At 47.8% G+C, this 22788-nt stretch overlaps 1 protein-coding gene across 2 annotated transcripts in view; it reads right to left on the reverse strand.

Annotated features, from left to right (window-relative positions):
* The window catches only part of PSME1 (proteasome activator subunit 1), a 68388-nt gene extending 47908 nt beyond the window's left edge, over positions 1–20480 (reverse strand). The window contains exons 1-4 of one of the 2 annotated variants that reach the window (XM_075319056.1): positions 20463–20480; positions 20251–20358; positions 5186–5218; positions 5013–5075 (exon numbers count right to left, since the gene is read on the reverse strand). In XM_075319056.1, coding sequence (XP_075175171.1) covers positions 5013–5075; positions 5186–5218; positions 20251–20289 — 135 coding nt within the window. In that variant the 5' untranslated portion in view covers positions 20290–20358; positions 20463–20480. Of the gene's footprint in view, positions 1–5012; positions 5076–5185; positions 5219–20250; positions 20392–20462 lie in introns of those variants that run through there. The other variant, XM_075319051.1, reaches the window with a different exon arrangement.
* Positions 20481–22788: the final 2308 nt, after the last annotated feature.

Raw genomic sequence — 22788 nt, forward strand, 5'->3', positions numbered from 1 at the left:
AGCAACAAATCGTCCGCATAGAGAGAAACCTTATGCTCCAGACCGCCTATCTCAAACCCCTTTACGCCAGCGGATGTACGAAGCATAGCTGCCAATGGTTCAATTGCCGCTGCAAATAGTAATGGAGAGAGAGGACAGCCCTGTCTCGTGCCCCTGGCCAAATTAAAAGACGAGGAGGTACAACGATTAACTCGAATCCTGGCCCTCGGAGAGGCATATAACAATTTGACCCAGCCAATAAATCTGGAGCCAAGACCCAATTTCTCCAAAACTACCCATAGGAAATTCCATTCAATACTGTCAAAGGCTTTGGCTGCATCTAATGACAGGACTGCTCTCTCCTTGTTTCTCCCCTCAGAACTTAGCTGTATCCCCAGGAATAAACGTCGCAAATTAATGGAAGTAGATTTATTGGGGATGAATCCAGTCTGATCCTCGTGGATCACTGACGTGATCACCCGGGACAATCTGTTAGCTAGAATTTTAGCGATTAATTTAATATCTAATGTAAGCAGCGAGATGGGGCGATAGGAGTCAGGCGCGGTCGGATCTTTCCCGGGTTTTAAAATCAGAACAATAATAGCCTCCCTCATGGATGCAGGGAGGGATCCCTTCTCCTCAGCATCTCTGAACACATCCAAGAGTCTTGGCAGCAGCAGATGGGTATATAATTTGTAGAATTCACCCGGGAGTCCGTCCGCACCTGGGGCCTTTTCATTTTGGATTTGACCGAGCGCCTCCTCCAGCTCCTCCAGGTCTATATCTCTATTCAGGGATTCTCTCTCACTATCTGACAGACTGGGGAGAGTGATCTCCTCCACAAAGTCCCGCAGTTCCTCATCCCCATAATGCGATTTAGAGGAGTATAATTGGGTGTAATACTGTTGCATGACCTCCACAATCCTCCCGCTGTCCCTCACCTCCTCTCCAGTGTCAAGTTTCAATTTGGTGATATAGGTCAATCCCTCCTGTGCCCTAGCAATTGTAGCCAAGAGATGTCCCACACTCTCCCCCTCCGTAAAGTACCTCTGCTTAAGGAAAAAGCGTTTGTTAGTGGCCAAGGAAGTCATATGGTCTCTCAGAGCTCTCTGTGCCCTCTCTAAGTCCCGCTTGGCATCATCTGTAGGGTTAGATATAAGAAGTCGTTCTGCATCACCTAAAGTGTCCGTCAGATACTTAGTGCGCTCCCTTGTTTTCGCCAGGGCTGTGGAGTCGGAGTCGGAGTCGGAGCTCATTTTGGTGGAGTCGGAGTCGGAGTCGGAGTCGGTATAAAATGCACCGACTCCGACTCCTAAAATATATAATAAATTGGGGACAGGAGTGCAATGCAGAATGTGCTGAATATTTTACTAAATAACAACATTTAGTATAATGCTTATATTTAAGTGAAAAATTTATTGTAGTACAATGTGAACATCAGACATTTAATTGTTTTTATGATACAATAATCAAGATATTTGGATAGAACATAAAATATTTATTGGAATACAACTTTAGAACACAAAAAAACTAATAAATTGTAAATATGTAATATATATAATATATATATATATATATATATATATATATATATATATATACAGTGTATATACACACACACAAGATATATATGTAATCTACTGTATATTACATAGTGTATTACATATTTACAATTTATTACAGTTTTTTGTGTTCTAAAGTTGTATTCCAATAAATATATTTTATGTTCTATCCAAATATCTTGATTATTGTATCATAAAAATTATTAAATGTCTGATGTTCACATACACATATTCATGTACTACAATAAATTTTTCACCTAACTATAAGCAATATATGTAGGAGCCGGAGTCGGAGCCGGAGTCGGAGTCGGAGCCGGAGTCGGAGTCGGTGCAAGAGAATTTGAGGAGTCGGAGTCGGAGTCGGAGTCGAAGGTTTGGCTTACCGACTCCACAGCCCTGGTTTTCGCCTTTCGGGTGCAAATTTCCCTAATATATGTCCCACGAACATACGCCTTCATTGTGTCCCACACTATATGTTTAGATGCAGTACCGTCATTTGTCACAAAATATTCCCGTATAGTGTCAGTCAGAGTGCCCCCTATCAGTTGTATCCAAAAAGGGTTGAGCCGCCACGGTATCCCCGCCAGCCGGTCTGGGTCCCCAAGCCTTAGACGGACCTGTAGTGGGGAGTGGTCAGACACCCCCCTGGCCAGGTACGTGACTGAAGCTACACAAGGCAGCAGCTGAGCATTTCCAATGGCCATGTCAATCCGGGACAGTGAATGATGAGAACTAGAATAGCATGAGTACTGCCGGACCTGCGGGTTTCTAATACGCCAAATATCTACATATCCCACCTCCTCCATCAGTCTGGCAAGGGATGTAGCTGCCGCCCCCACTGAGATATTCCCTGTGTGTAACTTATCCCAATACGGGTGCAAGTAATTATTATAGTCTCCTACTAATAGGGTGGGGACCTCAGGGAGGGAAGCAACAAAATTGAGAATACGTTTCAATGGTTCCCCTGTGTATGGCAGCGGAATATAAATTGCAACTAGAACACAGCGCACATTATGAAGGACACAGTAAAGACATACAAATCTACCCTCCTGATCCACAGAAGATTTAAGACACTCAAACGGCACTGTCCTGTGTACTAGGACACTCACCCCCCTGGAATGTGTGGTATATACAGAGTGGTACTCATGGGCTATCCATTTTTTGTGGAGCAAGTGGAGCCGCTCCTTCACCAAGTGCGTTTCTGATAAGAATATTATGTCTGGCTTAAGCTGCTGTAGAAACAGAAAAACTGCACATCTTTTAGTGGCTTCACCCAATCCTCGCACATTCCAGGCCACTATATTAACCTCCTTCGCCATAAGGGTGAGTGCACATATGCAACAGCAGGGGGCAGCAAGCGGGGACCTCCGGACCCATCTGCAGCAGTTCCCATAGATGAGCATAGACCAAACAGGTGCATAAAACGAAAAGGTCAAACAACATAAAAACATACACAGTAAACCAGGACATTCCTCTCAAACAGAGGGAAGTGGGGCTAAACATAACCCAAAGAGCACATAACAGTTTAAATTCCTGAACAGTCATTAACTGCATAGTAACCTATCTGGGTGGCTCCTGCCAACCGTCCATAAGTGTTCCAGCTGGGAAACATAGCAAGTTCACCTCAGCAAGTCCAACAGCAAGGAATCCGCAATAATCCTCAGCGGTGATTTCTGCGCAGTCCTTTTTCATTGGTATCGAGCCATGCGGCTGCATCCTTTGGAGTGTCAAAAAACTTTGTCCCACCATCCGCCACCACTCGCAGCCTGGTAGTTTATAACATTGAGTAAGAGATCCGCAGCTGCCTCAGGCGTTTTTTGACATCAATAAATTGCGCTCTCCTCTGCTGGATTTCAGTGGAAAAATCCGGGTACAATGAGACCTTATGGCCGTCAATAGCCAGATCCTTAATCTCCCGGGCTCTGTGGAGCGCAGTGTCCCTGTCACTGAAGTGCAGTAGCTTGAGGAGGATAGGACAAGGGGGTGCCCCTGATGGTGGGGGTCTAGTGGGGACCCTATGTGCCCGCTCAATAGTGAAGAAAGGAGAAAACAGATCCATGCCCAAAGTCTTGGGGAGCCACATTTCAAAAAAAGCTACTGGATTATTGCCTTCTGCCTTTTCTGGGACCCCAACCAGACGGAGATTGCTTCTGCGGGATCTGTTTTCTAGATCGTCCACCTTAGCCCTAAGCAATGAGATATTGTGGATTGCTCTGCCAAGGTCCCGAGTCAGAGGGGGAAGCTTATCCTCTGTGGCACTGACCCGGTCTTCCAGGGCCCCCACCCGTACATTGACCCCCTGCAGCTCGTGCCTGATAGATGAAATGTCCATTTTAATTCCTCCCATCTGTATGTTCAAAGTGGCTAGCATATTGTTGCAGGTGTTTACTGCTGCAAGCACATCACTGAGGGTGGGCTCTGCTCTCCCAGGATCTGTGTCTTCATCTGCAGCTCTGAGGTTGTCCCCCTGCTCCACATTACTGGCAGCAGCCAACATACTCACAGCTCCCTGCTGCTCTTCCTCCTCCAACAGTTCTTGTCCTGGGATCTGCAACTCCTCCACGCTGGGGTCAGACTGCTTAACAGCTTCAGGTATCTCAGGCTGATCTCGTGCAAACTTGCTGAGGCGAGCTATTGCATCAGACGCCCTGCCCCCACATGAAGCTCCAGCGTCCATGAGTGTGGCCTGTGTCCCGCGCTTCTTATCAGCCCGAGTTCTGGTCATATCACTCAGGTCTTTGAAGCCCCCTCCTCAGTCTAGGAGAGGTCACCACTCCAGGAAAGCAGTAAAACAAACTTTAACCCCAGCTGGACAGGATTATACAGGAGTTTTTTGCAGGAGCTCTCTCTGCACAGGTCTTCCTCACATGCTGCTCAGGCCACGCCCCCAATCCAAAGTTTTAATTTTCAAAAAGGGTAAAAGGAGAAAATGAACCATATAATTTGTTACACAATTTCTTCTGAGTTTGCCAATACTCCATATGTAGTTGAATACTACTTTTGAGGCACAATGCAAAGTTCAAAAGAGAAGGAGTACCATATTAAAGTGCAGACTTAGTTGGAATAGTTTGGGGGTGCCATGTCACATTGGCATAGCCTCTGACATGCAAGGAAAGGATAGCCCCCAATAAGTGACCTAATTTTACAAACTGCACCAGGGCAGATCAAAGTATTATAGTGTGCCTGTGCAGCATCTCAATACCAGTGCATCATGCACCCCGGCTTCAGAAGAAGAACAAAGATGGCCGAAAGAGAAGGCGCCAGAGCCGGAGAACGGAGACACCCATCCAACGAGTCTGCACCGCACCGACCATTTAGGTAAGTATTATAAAGTGATTTTTACGTTCTACACAGCGTCGTGGGCTCTTATGTACAGCATGTTAGAATACTGTATATAAGAGCCTACTAGTGGTGGCCGCAGCTTATAGGCCTCAAATCTGGTAATAGGTTCCCTTTAAGATTTTAACTTACACTGAGAAGTTTGTCTAACTCATCAATTTTCTTAGGAAATCCCACCGAGATTAGCTCATCAGCCTAAAATATCAATAAAAAATGAGGAGTAAAGAAGAACAACGGTTATTGATTAACTATTGAAAATACATCATACTTTTACACAACTCATAGTAGTAACATTGAAAACTTACCTGCTTGCAGAGTTGGCTTTGGAATCCATTTATCTGTAACAAGAAGCAATAACAGATGGCTTAGCATACTCTGAAAAATTCTGATACTTACCTCTGTGTGATACCTTTTTCTGGCAACCTGTAAGGTGTAATGTCATTCAAAGTATCAGCAAACATGTACCCTACAGTGCTCTATAGGAGGACAAAGACAAACTTCCATACAGATGCCTAAATACCAATGCTTTATAGTGCTTCAACTAGTAGATACTGCAAAAAATAAATACATTTATTTATTTTCGTTTTTTCCTCCCCTTCTTCCAAGACCCATAACATTTTTATTTTTCTGCCAATATAACTGTATGAAAGCTTGTTTTGTTATGGGATGAGTTGTAGTTTTAAATTATGACACCATTAATTTTACCCAGGGGCATAACGATCTTGGTCACAGGGGTAGTGACCATGAATGGGCTCGATGGTTGGGGGGCCCAGGGGTGGAGGAGCTTAAGGGTGGGGGGCCCACCGACCCTAGCACCTGATTTAGGTGAATGCGTGTCTGAGGACACATATCCAGCTGAAATGCATTGCAGCACAAAGACCCATCTGGTCCCTGCCCTGCAATACAAGGTACTGACCAAACAGTGGCCAGCAGCTGACATCAGTGGTACTGTGACTGGGAGCGCATGATGGTGACGTCATGTGTCGCTATAGCACGGATGCGGATGTAAGCTGCTGGCCACTGCACGCTGGCTACAGAGGAGGATGCGCTGTTACTTGGGCGGAGGGGAAGGTGAGTAGAATGTTTATATTTTCTTACATTAGAGACAGAATGGGACATATACAGTACAGACCAAAAGTTTGGACACACCTTCTCATCTCTAGAACAACTGTTAAGAGGACACTTTGTGCAGCAGGACTTCATGGTAAAATAGCTGCTAGGAAACCACTGCTAAGGACAGGCAACAAGCAGAAGAGACTTGTTTGGGCTAAAGAACACAAGGAATGGACATTAGACCAGTGGAAATCTGTGCTTTGGTCTGATGAGTCCAAATTTGAGATCTTTGGATCCAACCACCGTGTCTTTGTAGAAAAGGTGAACGGATGAACTCTACATGGCTGGTTCCTACCGTGAAGCATGGAGGAGGAGGTGTGATCGTGTGGGGGTGCTTTGCTGGTGACACTGTTGGGGATTTATTCAAAATTGAAGGCATACAGAACCAGCATGCTACCACAGCATCTTGCAGCAGCGTGCTATTCCATCCGGTTTGCGTTTAGTTGGACTATCATTTATTTTTCAACAGGACAATGACCCCAAACACACCTCCAGGCTGTGTAAGGGCTATTTGACTAAGAAGGAGAGTGATGGGGTGCTACGCCAGATGACCTGGTCTCCACAGTCACCAGACCTGAACCCAATCGAGATGGTTTGGGGTGAGCTGGACTGCAGAGGGAAGGCAAAAGGGCCAACAAGTGCTAAGCATCTCTGGGAACTCCTTCAAGACTGTTGGAAAACCATTTCCGGTGACTACCTCTTGAAGCTCATCAAGAGAATGCCAAGAATGTGCAAAGCAGTAATCAAAGCAAAAGGTGGCTACTTTGAAGAACCTAGAATATAAGGCATATTTTCAGTTGTTTCACACTTTTTAAGTATTTAATTCTACATGTTTTAATTCATAGTTTTGATGCCTTCAATGTGAATCTACAATTTTCAGAGTCCTGAAAATAAAGAAAACTCTTTGAATGAGAAGGTGTCCAAACTTTTGGTCTGTACTGTATACCAGGGAGGGGACATATTTATCAGGATGGGGACATATATTCCAGGAGGGGTCCAGGATGGGAACATACATACCAGGAGGGGACCTAGGATGGGGACATATATATCAGGAAGGGGCCCAGGATAAGGACATGTATACATACATATATACCAGGATGGGGATATTTATACTAGCACCGAGCCTTAGTTAGATTGGGACATATACACCAGGATGGAGCCTAGAATGGGGACATATACACCAGGATGGGGCCTAGGATAAGAACATATATATCAGGATGGAGGACATAGTTACCAGGAAGGAGCTAAGGATGAGGGACATTAAAATAGGATGGGGGACATTACTACATAAGGGGGAGGGAGACTCATATGTCTTTATATCTTTACAGGATTTAGAATGCTACACAGGCCCATACATCTTGGCAACATACGGGGGTGGGGGGGAGAGGGACACATAAGTCCACATTTTGCACCGGGGCCCATCAAACTCTAGTTATGCCACTGATTTTACCATATAATGTACTGGAAGATGGGAAAAAAACTCCAAGTGCGTTGAAATTACAAAAAAAACAAAATGCAATTCAACCATTGTTTTTGAGTTTTATATTTTCCATGTTCACTATATGTTCAATATATGGTAAAACTGACTTGGCAGTATGATTCTGGATGTCAGTACAAATAAAAAAAAAAATAAAAAAAACAAATCTTTATTTTTATATAGCGCTAACATATTCCGCAGCGCTTTACATACATCAGGAACACTGTCCCCATTGGGGCTCACAATCTAAAATCCCTATCTGTATGTCTTTGGACATACAGTACGACTACGTAGATACCAAACATGTATAGTTTTTTTTATTTAAGTGGTGAAAAAAAATATCAAAAATTTGTATCTAAAAATGTTGCCATTTTCCGAGGCCCGTAACATTTTTATTGTTCGGGATTTGGGGCTGTGTGAGGGCTTATTTTTTGTGTCCTGAGCTGAGCTTTTTACTGATACTATTATTGTGTAGATACAATGTTTTTATCGCCTCTTATTGCATTTTATTGTAACGTTGCTTCAACCAAAAAAACAGAAATTCATCATCCGATAGCTTGAGCTATACAGAGCAGTGCATGAGCATCAGAACTGCTCTATATAGCAAAAATCATGATGTCCTATGAACACCGAGATATCGTCATGACAGGCACAGGGGTCATCAGCTGACCCCTGGTGGTCATGACAACCCATTGGCACCTTGCGGTCAAGTCTCGTGAGCATCGATGGGTGTAGGGAATGACGTGCCCCCTGCTGGCGCATGGTGAGTCCGGCTGTCAGAGTCTGATAGCCGAATATAACAGGTTAACAACTACGGGCAGATTTCCGATCCACCCGCGGATGCTAGAGGCACATTTCGGCTGACATCATATGCCGTGAAGCGGTTAAGAAATGCAGTGTTCACAAGCTTCGGGTGCCTGCCAGAAGTCATCACTTTCAGCAGGGATCTCACAGACTGCAGACCCTAGTACATTCCCATAAATTAATGCACCAAGCCAGTTCCAGGAGAATATTTAGGATAAATTCACATGGTGCGTATTTGGTTGGAATTTCTTCGGATTTTGTGCGCTGAAAATTCACAGCAAAATATTGAACTGTCTAAAAAACGTAAATGAGATTTCAACAAATGTTATCTACATGTAACTGACAGATACAGAATGATTTTAAAAACTGCAACCTATCAATTATTTGTGCACCAAATCAGCATGTGACAAGTGTAGATTTTGTTGCAGATATGCTACAGAAAAATCTTCACCAAATACGCAACATATAAACTGACCCTTTCTATGGGTACACCAAAGTAAAATCATAAAAGTGATCAGTTTGAAAATGAGAACACTCTGAAAAGGGGTAAAAGAGAGATATGTCAAAAGATAAACCACATCGGTGCTATGAGTAAGGGGTACTTTGCACACTACGACATCGCAGGTGCGATGTCGGTGGGGTCAAATTGAAAGTGACGCACATCCGGCATTGCAGACGATATCGTAGTGTGTAAATTCTTTTTGATACGATTAACAAGCGCAAAATCGTCGTAATCGTATCATCGGTGTAGCGTTGGTCATTTCCATAATTTGGAAATGACCGATGTTACGATGTTGTTCCTCGTTCCTGCGGCAGCACGCATCGCTGTGTGAGAAGCCGCAGGAGCGAGGAACATCTACCTGCGTCCTGCGGCTTCCGTAGGATATGCGGAAGGAAGGAGGTGGGTGGGATGTTTACGTCCCGCTCATCTCCGCCCCTCCGCTTCTATTGGCCGCCTGCCATGTGACGTCGCTATGACGCCGCACGACCCGCCCCCTTAATAAGGAGGCGGGTCGCCGGCCAGAGCGACTTCGCAGGGCAGGTGAGTGTATGTGAAGCTGGCGTAGCGATAATGTTCGCTATGCCAGCTATCACCATGATATCGCAGCTGCGACAGGGGCGGGGACAATCGCGCTCGGCATCGCAAGCATCGGCTTGCGATGTCGTAGTGTGCAAAGCCCGCCTAAGGGACCACATTCACATTAGACAAACGTCGTCTGAACCTACTGATATCGATGGATTTGGCCATTGGTTTAATGTGTATAGGGGCCTCAGTGTCATGAGTGTGTCACGGGTGGCAGACAGTCATATGGTTTCTGGAAGTAGAAGTTCACAGCGTTTGGCTGCGCAATATCCTCCCTGACTTTCTGTTGTTCCTGCTGTTAGTATTCATTGTACTAGGTAGCTTTTCTGCTGGATTTTCATTTATTACCCTTTAGGAGCCAGGGGAGCTAAACTTTTGTCCAGCCGCTGATTATCAGTATTATCCTTAGGCTGAGGCCACACGGGGATTAGTACGAGTGTTCGCATGACACTCGGCACACGCTTGCAGCACAGCGAGAGTTGAGTGACATGCGACTATGGTCCGATCGTGTGATCAGACCACAGCTGCGGAGGGGAGGGCTGGCGCTGAGGAGGGGAGGGAGGGATTTATCTCACTGTCTCCTCTGTTGCCAGCTGATGCGAGAATCAGACTGCTCTCGCGGTACACCGGTGTAACACGAGTGCAGTGCGATGTTTCTCTCGCCTCATAGACTTGAATGGGTGCAAGTGAAACAGAATCGCATTGCACCCGCAGCAAACTGCGAATGTTTAAACGGTCCGATTAGGGCCGAAAAATAATCGCTCATGGGAGCTACCCCATAGAGTATTATTGGTCCAAGTGGAATGCGATTTTTTCTCCGTGTGTGCTGACCCTTAGGCTTAAATACTCCCATCTTCCCTGGACTTGTGCTTGCGATATTATTCAGTTCGTTCAAGCTCTGGTTTCAAGCAGGTGGCTTGTACTCATTCGTGGTATCATTGCTGAAGCTTTGCTGAACGTCTAACTCTGTCGTTTGTGGATGCAGTGGGGGAAATAAGTATTTAATCCCTTCCTGAATTTGTAAGTTTTCCCACTGACAAAGGCATGAACAGTCTATAATTTTATGGCTAGGTTAATATTAACAGTGAGAGATAGAATATGCAACATAAAATCCAGAAAATCACATTGTATAAATTCTATAAATTTATTTGCATTTTGCAGAGAGAAATAAGTATTTAAAATAAGTATTTGATCCCCTACTAGTATTTGATCCCCTACAGACACTCCTAATCAACTCGTTACCTACATTAAAGGCAGCTGTCTTAAATTGTCACCTGTATAAAAGACTCCTGTCCACAGACTCAATTAATCGGTCAGACACTAACCTCTATAACATGGGCAAGACCCAAGAGCTTTCTAAGAATGTCAGGGACAAGATCATAGACTTGCACAAGGCTGGAATGGGCTACGATACCATAAGTAAGAGGCTGGGTGAGAAGGAGACAACTGTTGCATGGAAGAAATACAAAGTGAGTGTCAATCGACATCGATGTGGGGCTCCATGCAAATCTCACTTCATGGGGTATCCAGAATCATGCGGAAGGTGAGAGATCAGCCTAAAACTACATGGGGAGAACTTGTTAATGATCTCAAGGCAGCTGGGACCACTGTCACCAAGAAAACCATTGGTAACACATTACGCCGTACTGGCTTAAAATCCTGCAGTGCCCACAAAGTCCCAGTGTTCAAGAATGCACATGTGCTGCAGGCCTGTCTGAAGTTTGCCAATGAACACCTGGATGATTCTGAGAATGATTGGGAGAAGGTGCTATGGTCAGAGGAGACAAAAATTGAGCTCTTTGGCCTTAACTCAACTCGCCGTGTTTGGAGGAAGAGAAATGCTGCCTATGACCCAAAAAACAACGTCCCCACTGTCAAGCATTGAGGTGGAAACATGTTTTGGAGGTGTTTCTCTGCTAAGGGCACAGGACTACTGCACCGCATCAATGGCACAATAGATGGAGCCATGTACCATAAAATCCTGAGTGACAACCTCCTTCCCTCCACCAGGACATTAAAAATGGGTCATGGCTGCGTCTTTCAGAACGACAATGACCCAAGATATAAAGCCAAGGCAACCAAGGAGTGGCTCAAAAAGAAGCACATTAAGGTCATGGAGTGGCCTAGCCAGTCTCCAGACCTTAATCCCATAGAAAACTTATGGAGGGAGCTGAAGCTCCGAATGGACATGCGACAGCCTCAAAATCTTAATGATTTAGAGATGATCTGCAAAGAGGAGTGGAGCAAAATTCCTCCTGACATGTGCGCAAACCTCAACAACTACAAAAACATCTGACTGCTGAGCTTGCCAAAAAAGAGAATTTTGTTTACTTACCGTAAATTCTTTTTCTTATAGTTCCGACATGGGAGACCCAGACCATGGGTGTATAGCTTCTGCCTCCGGAGGACACACAAAGTACTACACTAAAAAGTGTAGCTCCTCCCTCCGAGCATATACACCCCCTGGATGACCACATCTAGCCAGTTTAGTGCAAAAGCTGAAGGAGGACATCCACCCACAAGTAGAGATAGAGCAAAACCCGGAATAACCGGAACCTCTGTCTACAACAACAGCCGGTGAAAACACACGGAACAAGAACTGCCAACAGGCAACAGGGAGGGTGCTGGGTCTCCCATGTCGGAACTATAAGAAAAAGAATTTACGGTAAGTAAACAAAATTCTCTTTTTCTTCATCGTTCCTTATGGGAGACCCAGACCATGGGACGTCTCAAAGCAGTCCATGGGTGGGAAATAAACAGAAACTGAGAAGTAGGCAAAACCTAACTTCACAAATGGGCGACAGCCGCCTGAAGGATGCGTCTGCCCAAGCTCGCATCTGCCGAAGCATGAGCATGCACTTGGTAGTGCTTCGAAAAGGTGTGCAGACTAGACCAAGTGGCAGCCTGACAGACCTGCTGAGCCGTAGCCTGGTGCCTGAAAGCCCAAGAGGCACCGACAGCTCTGGTCGAGTGCGCCTTAATCCCCGGCGGGGGAGGCACCTGAGAACATTGGTAGGCATCGGATATGGCCGACCTAATCCAACGAGCTAGGGTCGGTTTAGAAGTCGAGAGACCCTTGCGCTGACCTGTGGTCAGCACAAAAAGAGAGGTGCACCGCCTAAGAACAGCGGTGCGTGACACATAGATCCGGAGCGCCCGCACCAAATCTAAAGTATGCAACGCTTTCTCAAAGCGATGCACAGGGGCCGGACAAAGGGAAGGCAATGAAATGTCCTGGTTAAGGTGGAAAGGAGACACCACCTTAGGGAGAAAGTCCGGAGTCGGACGGAGAACCACCTTGTCTTGGTGAAAAACCAAAAAGGGTGACTCCGAAGAGAGCGCAGCCAAATCAGAGACTCTCCTGAGAGAAGTTATGGCCACCAGAAAGACCACTTTCTGTGAAAGACGAAACAAAGAAACCTCCCTAAGAGGCTCAAAGGGGGGTTTCTGTAAGGCCGTGAGGACCAGATTAAGGTCCCAGGGATCCAGAGGCCGCCGGTAAGGCAGAATGATGTGAGATGCGCCCTGCATGAAGGTGCGCACCTGGGCCAGTCGGGCGATACGCCGCTGGAACAACACTGACAGAGCCGAGACCTGTCCCTTGAGGGAATTGAGGGATAGTCCTAGCTGCAGACCGGACTGTAGAAAGGACAGGATGGTCGGCAAGGAAAACGGCCAAGGAGCATGGCCGGAAGAGCGACACCAGGACAGGAAAATTCTCCAAGTCCTGTGGTAAATCCTGGCCGAGGAAGACTTCCGAGCCTAAGTCATAGTGGAGATGACCTCGGAAGGAATGCCTGAAGCCGTCAGGATCCAGGACTCAAGAGCCACGCCGTCAATCTGAGAGCCGCAGAATTCTGGCGGAAAAACGGACCTTGTGAGAGAAGGTCTGGGCGGTTCGGGAGATGCCACAGCACCTCTACGGACAGACGGAGCAATGATTATGACCCGACGGCCCTCCATTCTGATCTTGCGCAGGACTCTGGGCAAGAGAGCTAGAGGGGGAAACGGGGCCAGACGGAACTGGGACCAATCCTGAACCAGCGCGTCCGCCGCCAAGGCCTGAGGATCGTGGGAGCGAGCCACGTAAACCGGGACCTTGTTGTTGTGCCGGGATGCCATTAGATCCACTTCCGGAGTGCCCTACTTGCGGCAGATTGACCGGAACACTGCCGGATGCAGGGCCCACTCGCCGCTGTCCACGGTTTGACGGCTGAGATAATCTGCCTCACAGTTTTCTACGCCTGGGATGTGGACTGCGGATATGGTGGACTTGGAGTCCTCCGTCCACTGAAGGATACGTTGAACTTCCAACATTGCTAGGCGGCTGCGAGTCCCGCCCTGGTGATTGATGTAGGCAACTGCTGTCGCGTTGTCTGACTGGACTCGAATGTGCTTGCCCGCCAACAGGTGGTGAAAGGCTACGAGAGCTAGGAGCACAGCTCTGATTTCCAGCACATTGATCGAGAGGGCTGATTCGGACGGAGTCCAAGTGCCCTGTACTCGGTGGTGGAGAAACACTGCTCCCCAGCCGGATAGACTGGCATCCGTGGTGAGAATCACCCAGGACGGGGCCAGAAAGGAGCGTACCTGGGACAGAGAGAGGGGCCGAAGCCACCACTGAAGAGAGCTCCTGGTCTGTGGCGACAGAGCCACTAGCCTGTGTAAGGAAGAGGTCCGCTTGTCCCAACAGCGGAGAATGTCCAGCTGCAGGGGACGCAGATGGAACTGGGCAAAGGGAACCGCTTCCATTGACGCCACCATCTGACCCAGCACCTGCATGAGGTGCCTGATGGAATGACGGCGGGGCCTCAGCAGAGAGCGTACCGCCAGATGAAGGGACTGCTGTTTGACTAAGGGCAGCTTCACAAGTGCCGGCAGAGTCTCGAATTGCATCCCTAGGTACGTAAGTTCCTGGGTCGGGGTCAGAGTGGACTTGGGCAGATTGACAAGCCACCCGAATTGAACAAGCGTGGCGAGAGTGAGCGAGACACTCCGCTGACCGTCTGCACTGGATGAAGCCTTGACTAGAAGGTCGTCCAGGTAAGGAATCACTGCCAACCCCTGGAGGTGCAGAACCGCAACCACTGCTGCCATGACCTTGGTGAATACACGAGGGGGCCGTGGCGAACCCGAAGGGGAGAGCCACGAATTGGAAATGTTCCTCTCCGATTGCAAAACGTAGCCAACGCTGGTGTGAAACTGCAATTGGCACATGCAGATAGGCATCTCTGATGTCGATGGATGCTAGAAAATCTCCTTGGGTCATTGAGGCAATGACCGATCGCAGAGATTCCATGCGAAAGTGCCGCACCTGAACATGCTTGTTGAGAAGCTTGAGATCCAGGATGGGCCGGAAGGAACCGTCCTTCTTGGGGACTAGGAAGAGGTTTGAGTAGAAACCTCTGAACCGTTCCCGGGCGGGAACCGGTACAATTACTCCGTTGGCCTGCAAGGATGCCACAGCCTGAGAGAAGGCGGCGGCTTTGGAGCAGGGGGGAGTGGACAGAAAAAATCTGTTTGGCGGGCTGGAAGAAAATTCTATCCTGTAGCCGTGGGAGATGATATCCCGCACCCACTGATCGGAGACGTGTTGGAACCACACGTCGCCAAAGTGGGAGAGCCTGCCACCGACCAAGGACGTTGCTGGCGCAGCCAGATAGTCAAGAGGAGGCTGCCTTAGTGGCAGCGGCTCCTCCGCTCTTCTGAGGACGCGGCTTCGTGCGCCAGCTGGGTTTTCGATCCTTGGCTGAGTTAGTGGACGAAGCTGAGGGCTTAGAGGATGACCAGTTAGAGGAACTAAAGGAACGAAACCTCGACTGGTTCCTGCCCTGGACAGGTTTCCTGGCTTTAGTTTGTGGCAAGGAAGTACTCTTCCCGCCAGTAGCTTCCTTAATAATTTCATCCAGTTGTTCACCGAACAGCCGGGACCCAGCAAAGGGGAGCCCAGCAAGGTACTTCTTGGAAGAAGCGTCTGCTTTCCACTCTCGAAGCCACAAGATCCTGCGGATCGCGAGGGAATTAGCGGAAGCCACCGCCGTGCGGTGAGAAGCCTCCAGAATGGCAGACATGGCATAGGATGAAAAAGCCGAAGCCTGGGAAGTTAAGGCAACCATTTCGGGCATAGAGTCCCTGGAGAGGGAATGCATCTCCTCCAGAGAAGCAGAGACGGCATTAAGAGCCCACACCGCTGCAAAAGACGGGGAGAACTAGGCCCCTGCCGCCTCATATACAGATTTGGCCAGAAGGTCAACCTGGCGGTCAGTGGGATCCTTAAGTGAGGTGCCATCGGCCACAGATACAACTGTCCGGGCTGAGATTCTAGACACCGGAGGATCTACCTTTGGTGAATGAGCCCACTCCTTGACCACCTCTGGTGGAAAGGGAAAACGTTCATCAGAACTACGCTTTGGGAAGCGTTTGTCAGGACAGGCTCTGGGCTTGGTCACAGTGGCCTGAAAACTGGAGTGGTTAAAAAACATACTCCTTGCTCTCTTAGGTGAGGTAAACTGGTGTTTTTCTACCAGAGAGGCTTGTTCCTCTGACACTGGTGGATTGAGGTCCAGTACGGAATTAATGGACGCAATCAAGTCACTAACATCCGCATCCCCTTCAGATAGATCAATGGGGTACATAGAGGTAGTGTCCGAGCCCACAGTAAAGGCATCCTCCTCGCCCTGCAATTCAGCTCGTGAATCAGAGCCGTTGGACGAGGAAGGAGAAGAGTCCCTGCGTCTCCGTTTAGGAGGACGGGGTCCGGGAACAGATGAAAAATCCTCTGTGAGCTCTGCAGAGCGAGGCGGAGCAGCAGAGGCGCCCTGAGAAGGGGGCTGATGCATGGTCAGCAGAGTCCGGGACAGCTGTCCCATGGAGTCGGCAAAGGACTGGGAGATAGCTTTAGAAAACGATGCTACCCAAGCCGGGGGTTCAGCCACCGGGGCTGGAGCAGCCGGAGGGACCCCTGGGGAGACTCCATGCTGAGGCACCACCATGTTAGAGCAGGCATCACAATGTGGATATGTGCTCGGTTCAGGCAGTATGAGCTGACATGCAGTGCATATAGAGTAAAGCCTTGCAGCCTTGCTCCTAGTGAGAGACATGCTGCTGAGGTGGAGGTTCTGCAGTAAGAAACACACTCCTTCAGAATGACCCCCAGAGAGACAACCACCCACTGTATAATAAAGTCCACAACCAGAGGTTGTGGCTTACCAGACAGTTTTGTGTGCCCTCCGGATTCCACAGCTTGGACCCCCAGACAGATGCAGAGCTGCAGCAGCCAGCGCCGATCAGTGTGAGCACGCTGATAAAATGGCGCCGGAGTGAGGAGGGGGGGCGGGGTTTAGTCCAAGAGCGGGAACCGGAGGGCCAAGGAGAAATACAGGGGAGGGAAACATCTCCTCAGAGAGGAGTGTCTTCCCCTGAGCTGAACGGCCGGTGGGCGGCGCCGCACTGTCCCTCTGCATGACTGACATGCAGCGGCAGTGAAAACGAAACTAGGCCGCAGCCGAAGCTGGGGCCTAAATTTTCTCATGCGGCTGACGAGCAGGCACCCTCGGCGCGGTTCTCAGGAGAAAACCAGAGAACCGGCCGGAAATCACAGCACAGTGACATAACACACTCTCCCCACAATAAATGCACAAGGGACCCTTCAATAACGTCTCAATACTTAGCTTATGAGACGCAGGGCCAGGTCCCTGAGGGGTGAGCGCTCCGTCCGGCAGGGTCCTGAAAGGGCTGCGGATGGAGACCGGTCTCCTGCAAGGCAGAGAGAACCGTGATGGCTCCCACTTCAAGCCAGAGCCCGAGGGATGGTGAAGGAGCGCTGCATGTAAGGCTCCAGCCTTGTAAATCAACCTTAACAGCACCGCCGACACAGTGGGGTGAGAAGGGACATGCCGGGAGTCCAGCTTGGACCCGCTTTTCTTCCAACTCTTTGAAATCAAAAATCAAAAATCAGATGAGAATGAATGTGTGTGTGACCTCCTGAACACAAAGCATTGAACTGGCTAGATGTGGTCATCCAGGGGGTGTATATGCTCGGAGGGAGGAGCTACACTTTTTAGTGTAGTACTTTGTGTGTCCTCCGGAGGCAGAAGCTATACACCCATGGTCTGGGTCTCCCATAAGGAACGATGAAGAAAAGGGTTTTGTCACCAAGTATTAAAGGGAACCTGTCACCAGAATTTTCGCTATTAAACTAAAAGAATCCCCTTCTGAAGCTCATGGGCTGCATTCTAGAAAGGTTCATCTTGCTACTGGCCCCCCTTTCAGACCTAAATAAACACTTTATAAAATATTACCCTTTGGTATGCTAATGAGGTTAGCTGGCCCTGGGGGCGGGCTGTATTTCGTCCGTTATTCCCCCTCCTGCCGCTTTACGCCATCCCTCAGTGTTCATTTACATAAAAGAGGCCACCGCCCTCATGTTACGCAGTGCTCCTGAAGTCTCGCGCATGCCAAGTGGCACTATCGCGGGACTGAGCACTGTTCAAATCGCGAGCGCTGGAGATGTTATTGCGCAGGCGCGAGATTATGGGCGGGTACTTGGATGACGCTGGTGATGACAGGGTACTTGGATGACAATGTCATCACCAGCGTCATCCAAGCACCCGCCCATAATCTCGCGCCTGCGCAATAACATCTCCGGCGCTCGTGTTTTGAACAGTGCTCAGTCCCGCGATAGTGCCACTGGGCATGCGCGAGACTTCAGGAGCACTGCATAACATGAGGGCGGCAGCCTCATCTATGTAAATGAACACTGGGGGATGGCGAACAGCGTCAGGAAAGGGAATAACGCACGAAATACAGCCCCCCCAGGGCCAGCAAACCTCATTAGTATACCGAAAAGTAATATTTTATAAAGTGTTTATTTAGGTCTGAAAGGGGGGCCAGTAGCACGATGAACCTTTCTAGAATGCAGCCCAGGAGCTGAAGAAGGGGATCCTTTTAGTTTAATAGCGAAAATACTGGTGATAGGTTCCCTTTAAGTCTTCTTTGTCAGAGGGATCAAATACTTATTTCAAATACTTATTTCTCTCTGCAAAATACAAATAAATTTATATAATTTATACAATGTGATTTTCTGGATTTTATTTTTGATATTCTATCTCTCACTGTTAAAATTAACCTATCCTTACAATTATAGACTGTTCATGTCTTTGTCAGTGGGCAAACTTACCAAATCAGCAAGGGATCAAATACTTATTTCTCCCACTGTATGTAGTTCATGCTTTTCCCTGTGTATCCTCTTTGAGTCTTCCTGTAGCATTTAGTTGGGTTGACAAAGAGCTCATTCAACCTGTTCCCTATTTAGAGTCCAGCACTATTGATACCTGGTCAGGTAACCGGCTCAGCGCATAGGTGCGGAACCTATCTAGGGTGGTGAGGGACCCCAGAGACCAGCGCTATGTTTAGTCAAGGGTCACCATTTCCCCTTTCCCTAGACGCAGGGGTCCCCTTCCCTTTTGCCACTCGCTTGGTACTTCCCCGTACCTAGCGTGACATTCGGACTACTGATTGTTGTGGAAGATGTCGAACAGACAATCACTTTGTTCTGGAGATGTGTCTCCTAGAGAACATAGGAGCACTCAGCTGAATGATCGCTCTTGTGAATGATAAAATTGGCCGAGATGGCTGCCGACCCCATGACCGAATCATCAGGTAGCCATTAGTGATAAGCAAGCACTACCGCTGTGGGTGCTCGATACTCATATTGAGCAGTTAATGCTCAGACGGGCATGACTCGAGTACCCGAGTATGATGGAAGTCAGTGGCGAAGAACTTCAGGTAAATTCTTGAGTTTCCCATTGACTTCCATTATACTTGGTACATGAGTCAAGCCTATCCAAGTATCTGACTGCTCATTATCGTTACGAGTACCGAGCACCCGGGCATGGTAGTGCTCGCTCATCACTAACTGTTACGAGTACCTAGCAGCTGAGTATGGTAGTGCTTGCTCATCACTAACTGTTACGAGTACCTAGCAGCTGAGTATGGTAGTGCTTGCTCATCACTAACTGTTACGAGTACCTAGCAGCTGAGTATGGTAGTGCTTGCTCATCACTAACTGTTACGAGTACCGAGCACCTGAGCATAGTAGTGCTCGCTCATCACTAGTAGCCATCTATTGTGTAGGATGAGCCTTACTTTTGACAGCTATATGATCATATATCTGACAAACAAAAACAACTTTCTGTGAAGAGTAAAGCAGACAATGCTGTGTACATGTTCCTGTAGTACCACAATCCCCATAATGTCTACATACAATGTTTCTTGCTTTTCATTTATCAAACTACATTACAGGTTTTAAATGTACGGCAGTCCCAAGAAAAGCTGCTTGTGATATAACTACTGTGACATGTCTGTAACTCAGTAAGTGAGGAAACACTTGGCCTTGTTCCTGCATGTTAACTCAGTGCCTAACTCCATTTTATACCTCGGTATATGGTAAAACGTGCACTTGAAAGCAAATCCCTGGCCTCAGACCAAAGATCTGCTGCGACATTTAATCTTCGGTCTGCAGGTCACTTAATCTACAAGTATCTAGCACTTAGACTCTTCCTGTAACTTCATTTCAGATCAGATTTCTTCCCTTTTCCGGCCTGTAAGTTTTTGTTATGAAGTTGCCCTGTCCCTGTAAATGATATACTGACCGCATATAAATGTTACTATCTCTGGCAATATCTACCGCTCAGATCTAATGTTTCCTATGCACAAAAGTAAAGATATTTATTCACTATGTTAAAGGATATACAAATGATCAGAAGGTGTCAACAAATTGTTATTCAAGGAAATATAGACATGCAGACAGACAGACAGACATGACGGGGCAGATTTAGGGCCACATTCACACCTGCTCTCAAACCCTACAGACATACACCAGGGTCGCTCACCTTTTCGATGGCTGCTGTGGACACAGTTACGTTCGCCATTCCTGATTATTTTTGCACAATAGATGCAGTGTCTGTATGATTGCCTCTGCTTAGGAGGGACGTTGGAGTCTTGAAGAGAAAGTGAAAGTAAAGAAGAAGGGACTTTTTTGAAGGAGGAGCTAGAGAAAGAGGCTGGGTTATCATACGAGAGATGAAGGGGTTAAAGTATATACCTCAGAGTGTGCGTGTATATATATACATATGTATATACCTCAGAGACAGCTCTGCACATCCTAGACCGAAGGGGATTCCAAGACGCACTGAGCTGCGAAATCTCCTGTAATACTCGGAACTGTTCAGACCTGTCTGTGTACAAAGAAAGCAAATATTTTGTGTAAATGAATGGGATTTGTTATATGCACTATTGCTTTTTACTTATTTACAGCAGGGTACATGTCCATATAATTTGTATGTTGGGTTTTGTTTGTTTAATTGCCAGTGTGAACGTGCGCTTATAATTTCCATGTATACCAGCTCACAGTGGCGTAACTAGAGTTGGATGGGCCCCGGTGCAAAGTTTAGACCTGGGGCCCCCCTCCACATACACAGACACTTGGGGTAGGGAATAATGACACTGACACTCGGGGTACAGGATAATGACGCTGACACTTCGCTCTCACCCACAGCACCCTGAAATCCCTCTATCAGCACCCAGCTTTCCTATGTTCTGATATTTATCTTGTCCTCAGCACCCAGCTTTCCCATATCAGAGCATGAGAAAGCTGGATGCTGAGAGATGTATATCAGAACATGGGAAAGCTGGGTGCTGAGAGATGTATAGCAGAGCATGGGAAAGTTGGCTGCTGAGGGAAAGAGCCTTTTTCCCTCAGCACAAAACATTTCCATCCCATACTTGTATCTTTGTCCCCCCTGTATAAAGTTCTCAAAATACTATAACAGCCCCCACATAGCCTTCCAAATAATTGTATAAAGGGTCCCACATAACCCTTCATATATTAGAATGCAGATACATAGCCCTCCATATATTATAATGCACCCCCATAATCCTCCATGTATAAAGTAGCCCTTCAATTATAATGCATTTCCCATAGTTCTCCATGTATTAAAATTCACCCCATAGTTCTCCAAATATTATACTGCACCACATAGTCCTCCATGTTTTATAATGCACTTCCATAGTCCGTGTATAAGGTAGCCTCCATAGTCCTCCATATATTATAATGCAGCCCCCATAGTCCTATATGTATTATAACACAACCCCATAAAACTTCAGATGGTATTATGCAGCCCCATACTCCTCCATGTATAATTCACCCCTATATTCCATGTATAAGGTGTCCCTTCATTTTGTATTATACAGCCCCCCCCCGACCTCCATTTTAATGCAGCCCTATAGACCTCCAGTATAATGCAGCCTCATAGACCTCTATGTATATTACACCTCTATATTCAATGTATAAGGTGTCCTTCATGTTTATTATGCAGCCTCACCAGGCCTCCATATATAATAATGCAGCCAACCTCTCCAGGCCTCCATGTATAATATAGCAGCCAGCCTCCCAGGCCTCCATGTATAATAATGCAGCCAGCCTCCCCAGGCCTCCATGTATAATAATGCAGCCAGCCTCCCCAGGCCTCCATGTATAATAATGCAGCCAGCCTCCCCAGGCCTCATGTATAATAATGCTGCCAGCCTCCCCAGGCCTCCATCTATAATAATGCTGCCAGCCTCCCCAGGCCTCCATGTATAATAATGCAGCCAGCCTCCCCAGGCCTCATGTATAATAATGCTGCCAGCCTCCCCAGGCCTCCATCTATAATAATGCTGGCAGCCTCCCCAGGCCTCCATGTACAGTATCATGCAGCCTCCTCACCCCAGGCCTCCATGTACAGTATCATGCAGCCTCCCCACCCCAGGCCTCCATGTACAGTATCATGCAGCCTCCCCACCCCAGGCCTCCATGTACAGTATCATGCAGCCTCCCCACCCCAGGCCTCCATGTACAGTATCATGCAGCCTTCCCACCCCAGGCCTCCATGTACAGTATAATGCAGCCTCCCCACTCCAGGCCTCTGACCACCGTGTACTCACTTATATATATATAAAAAAAAAAACAAGTACTCACCGCTCTCCTCCTTCCACTGCTGCTCTGTCCTGACGTCTCCTTGTTCCACTGCTGCTGTACTCCCTGCTCTCCTCCTTCCACTGCTGCTCGTCCTCCCCTCTCCTCGTTCTCCTGGTGCTGCGGTCGGCGTCCTCCCTCCCTGAGCTCTGTGCACTCAGCATAGCAGTCGCACAGGAGTGACGTCACCGCGCAGGCACAGGGGGAGAATGATGATGCAGAGCGGCGCCGGCCGCTCTATGCTTCATTATTACTGTGCGCGGTGACGGGGGAGGGGGGCCCCGGTGTCGGGGGCGGCAGCGGGTCATATAGTGGGCGCGTGCACTGTGACAGATCAGCGCAGCTTCTCTCTCACTGAGAGGAGCTGGCTGCTGATCTGCCGGGTCCCCGCGGGCCCCAAACCGCCCGGGCGGTC

Source organism: Anomaloglossus baeobatrachus, chromosome 1 (genome assembly GCF_048569485.1).
Source record: "Anomaloglossus baeobatrachus isolate aAnoBae1 chromosome 1, aAnoBae1.hap1, whole genome shotgun sequence".
NCBI lineage: Eukaryota > Metazoa > Chordata > Amphibia > Anura > Aromobatidae > Anomaloglossus > Anomaloglossus baeobatrachus.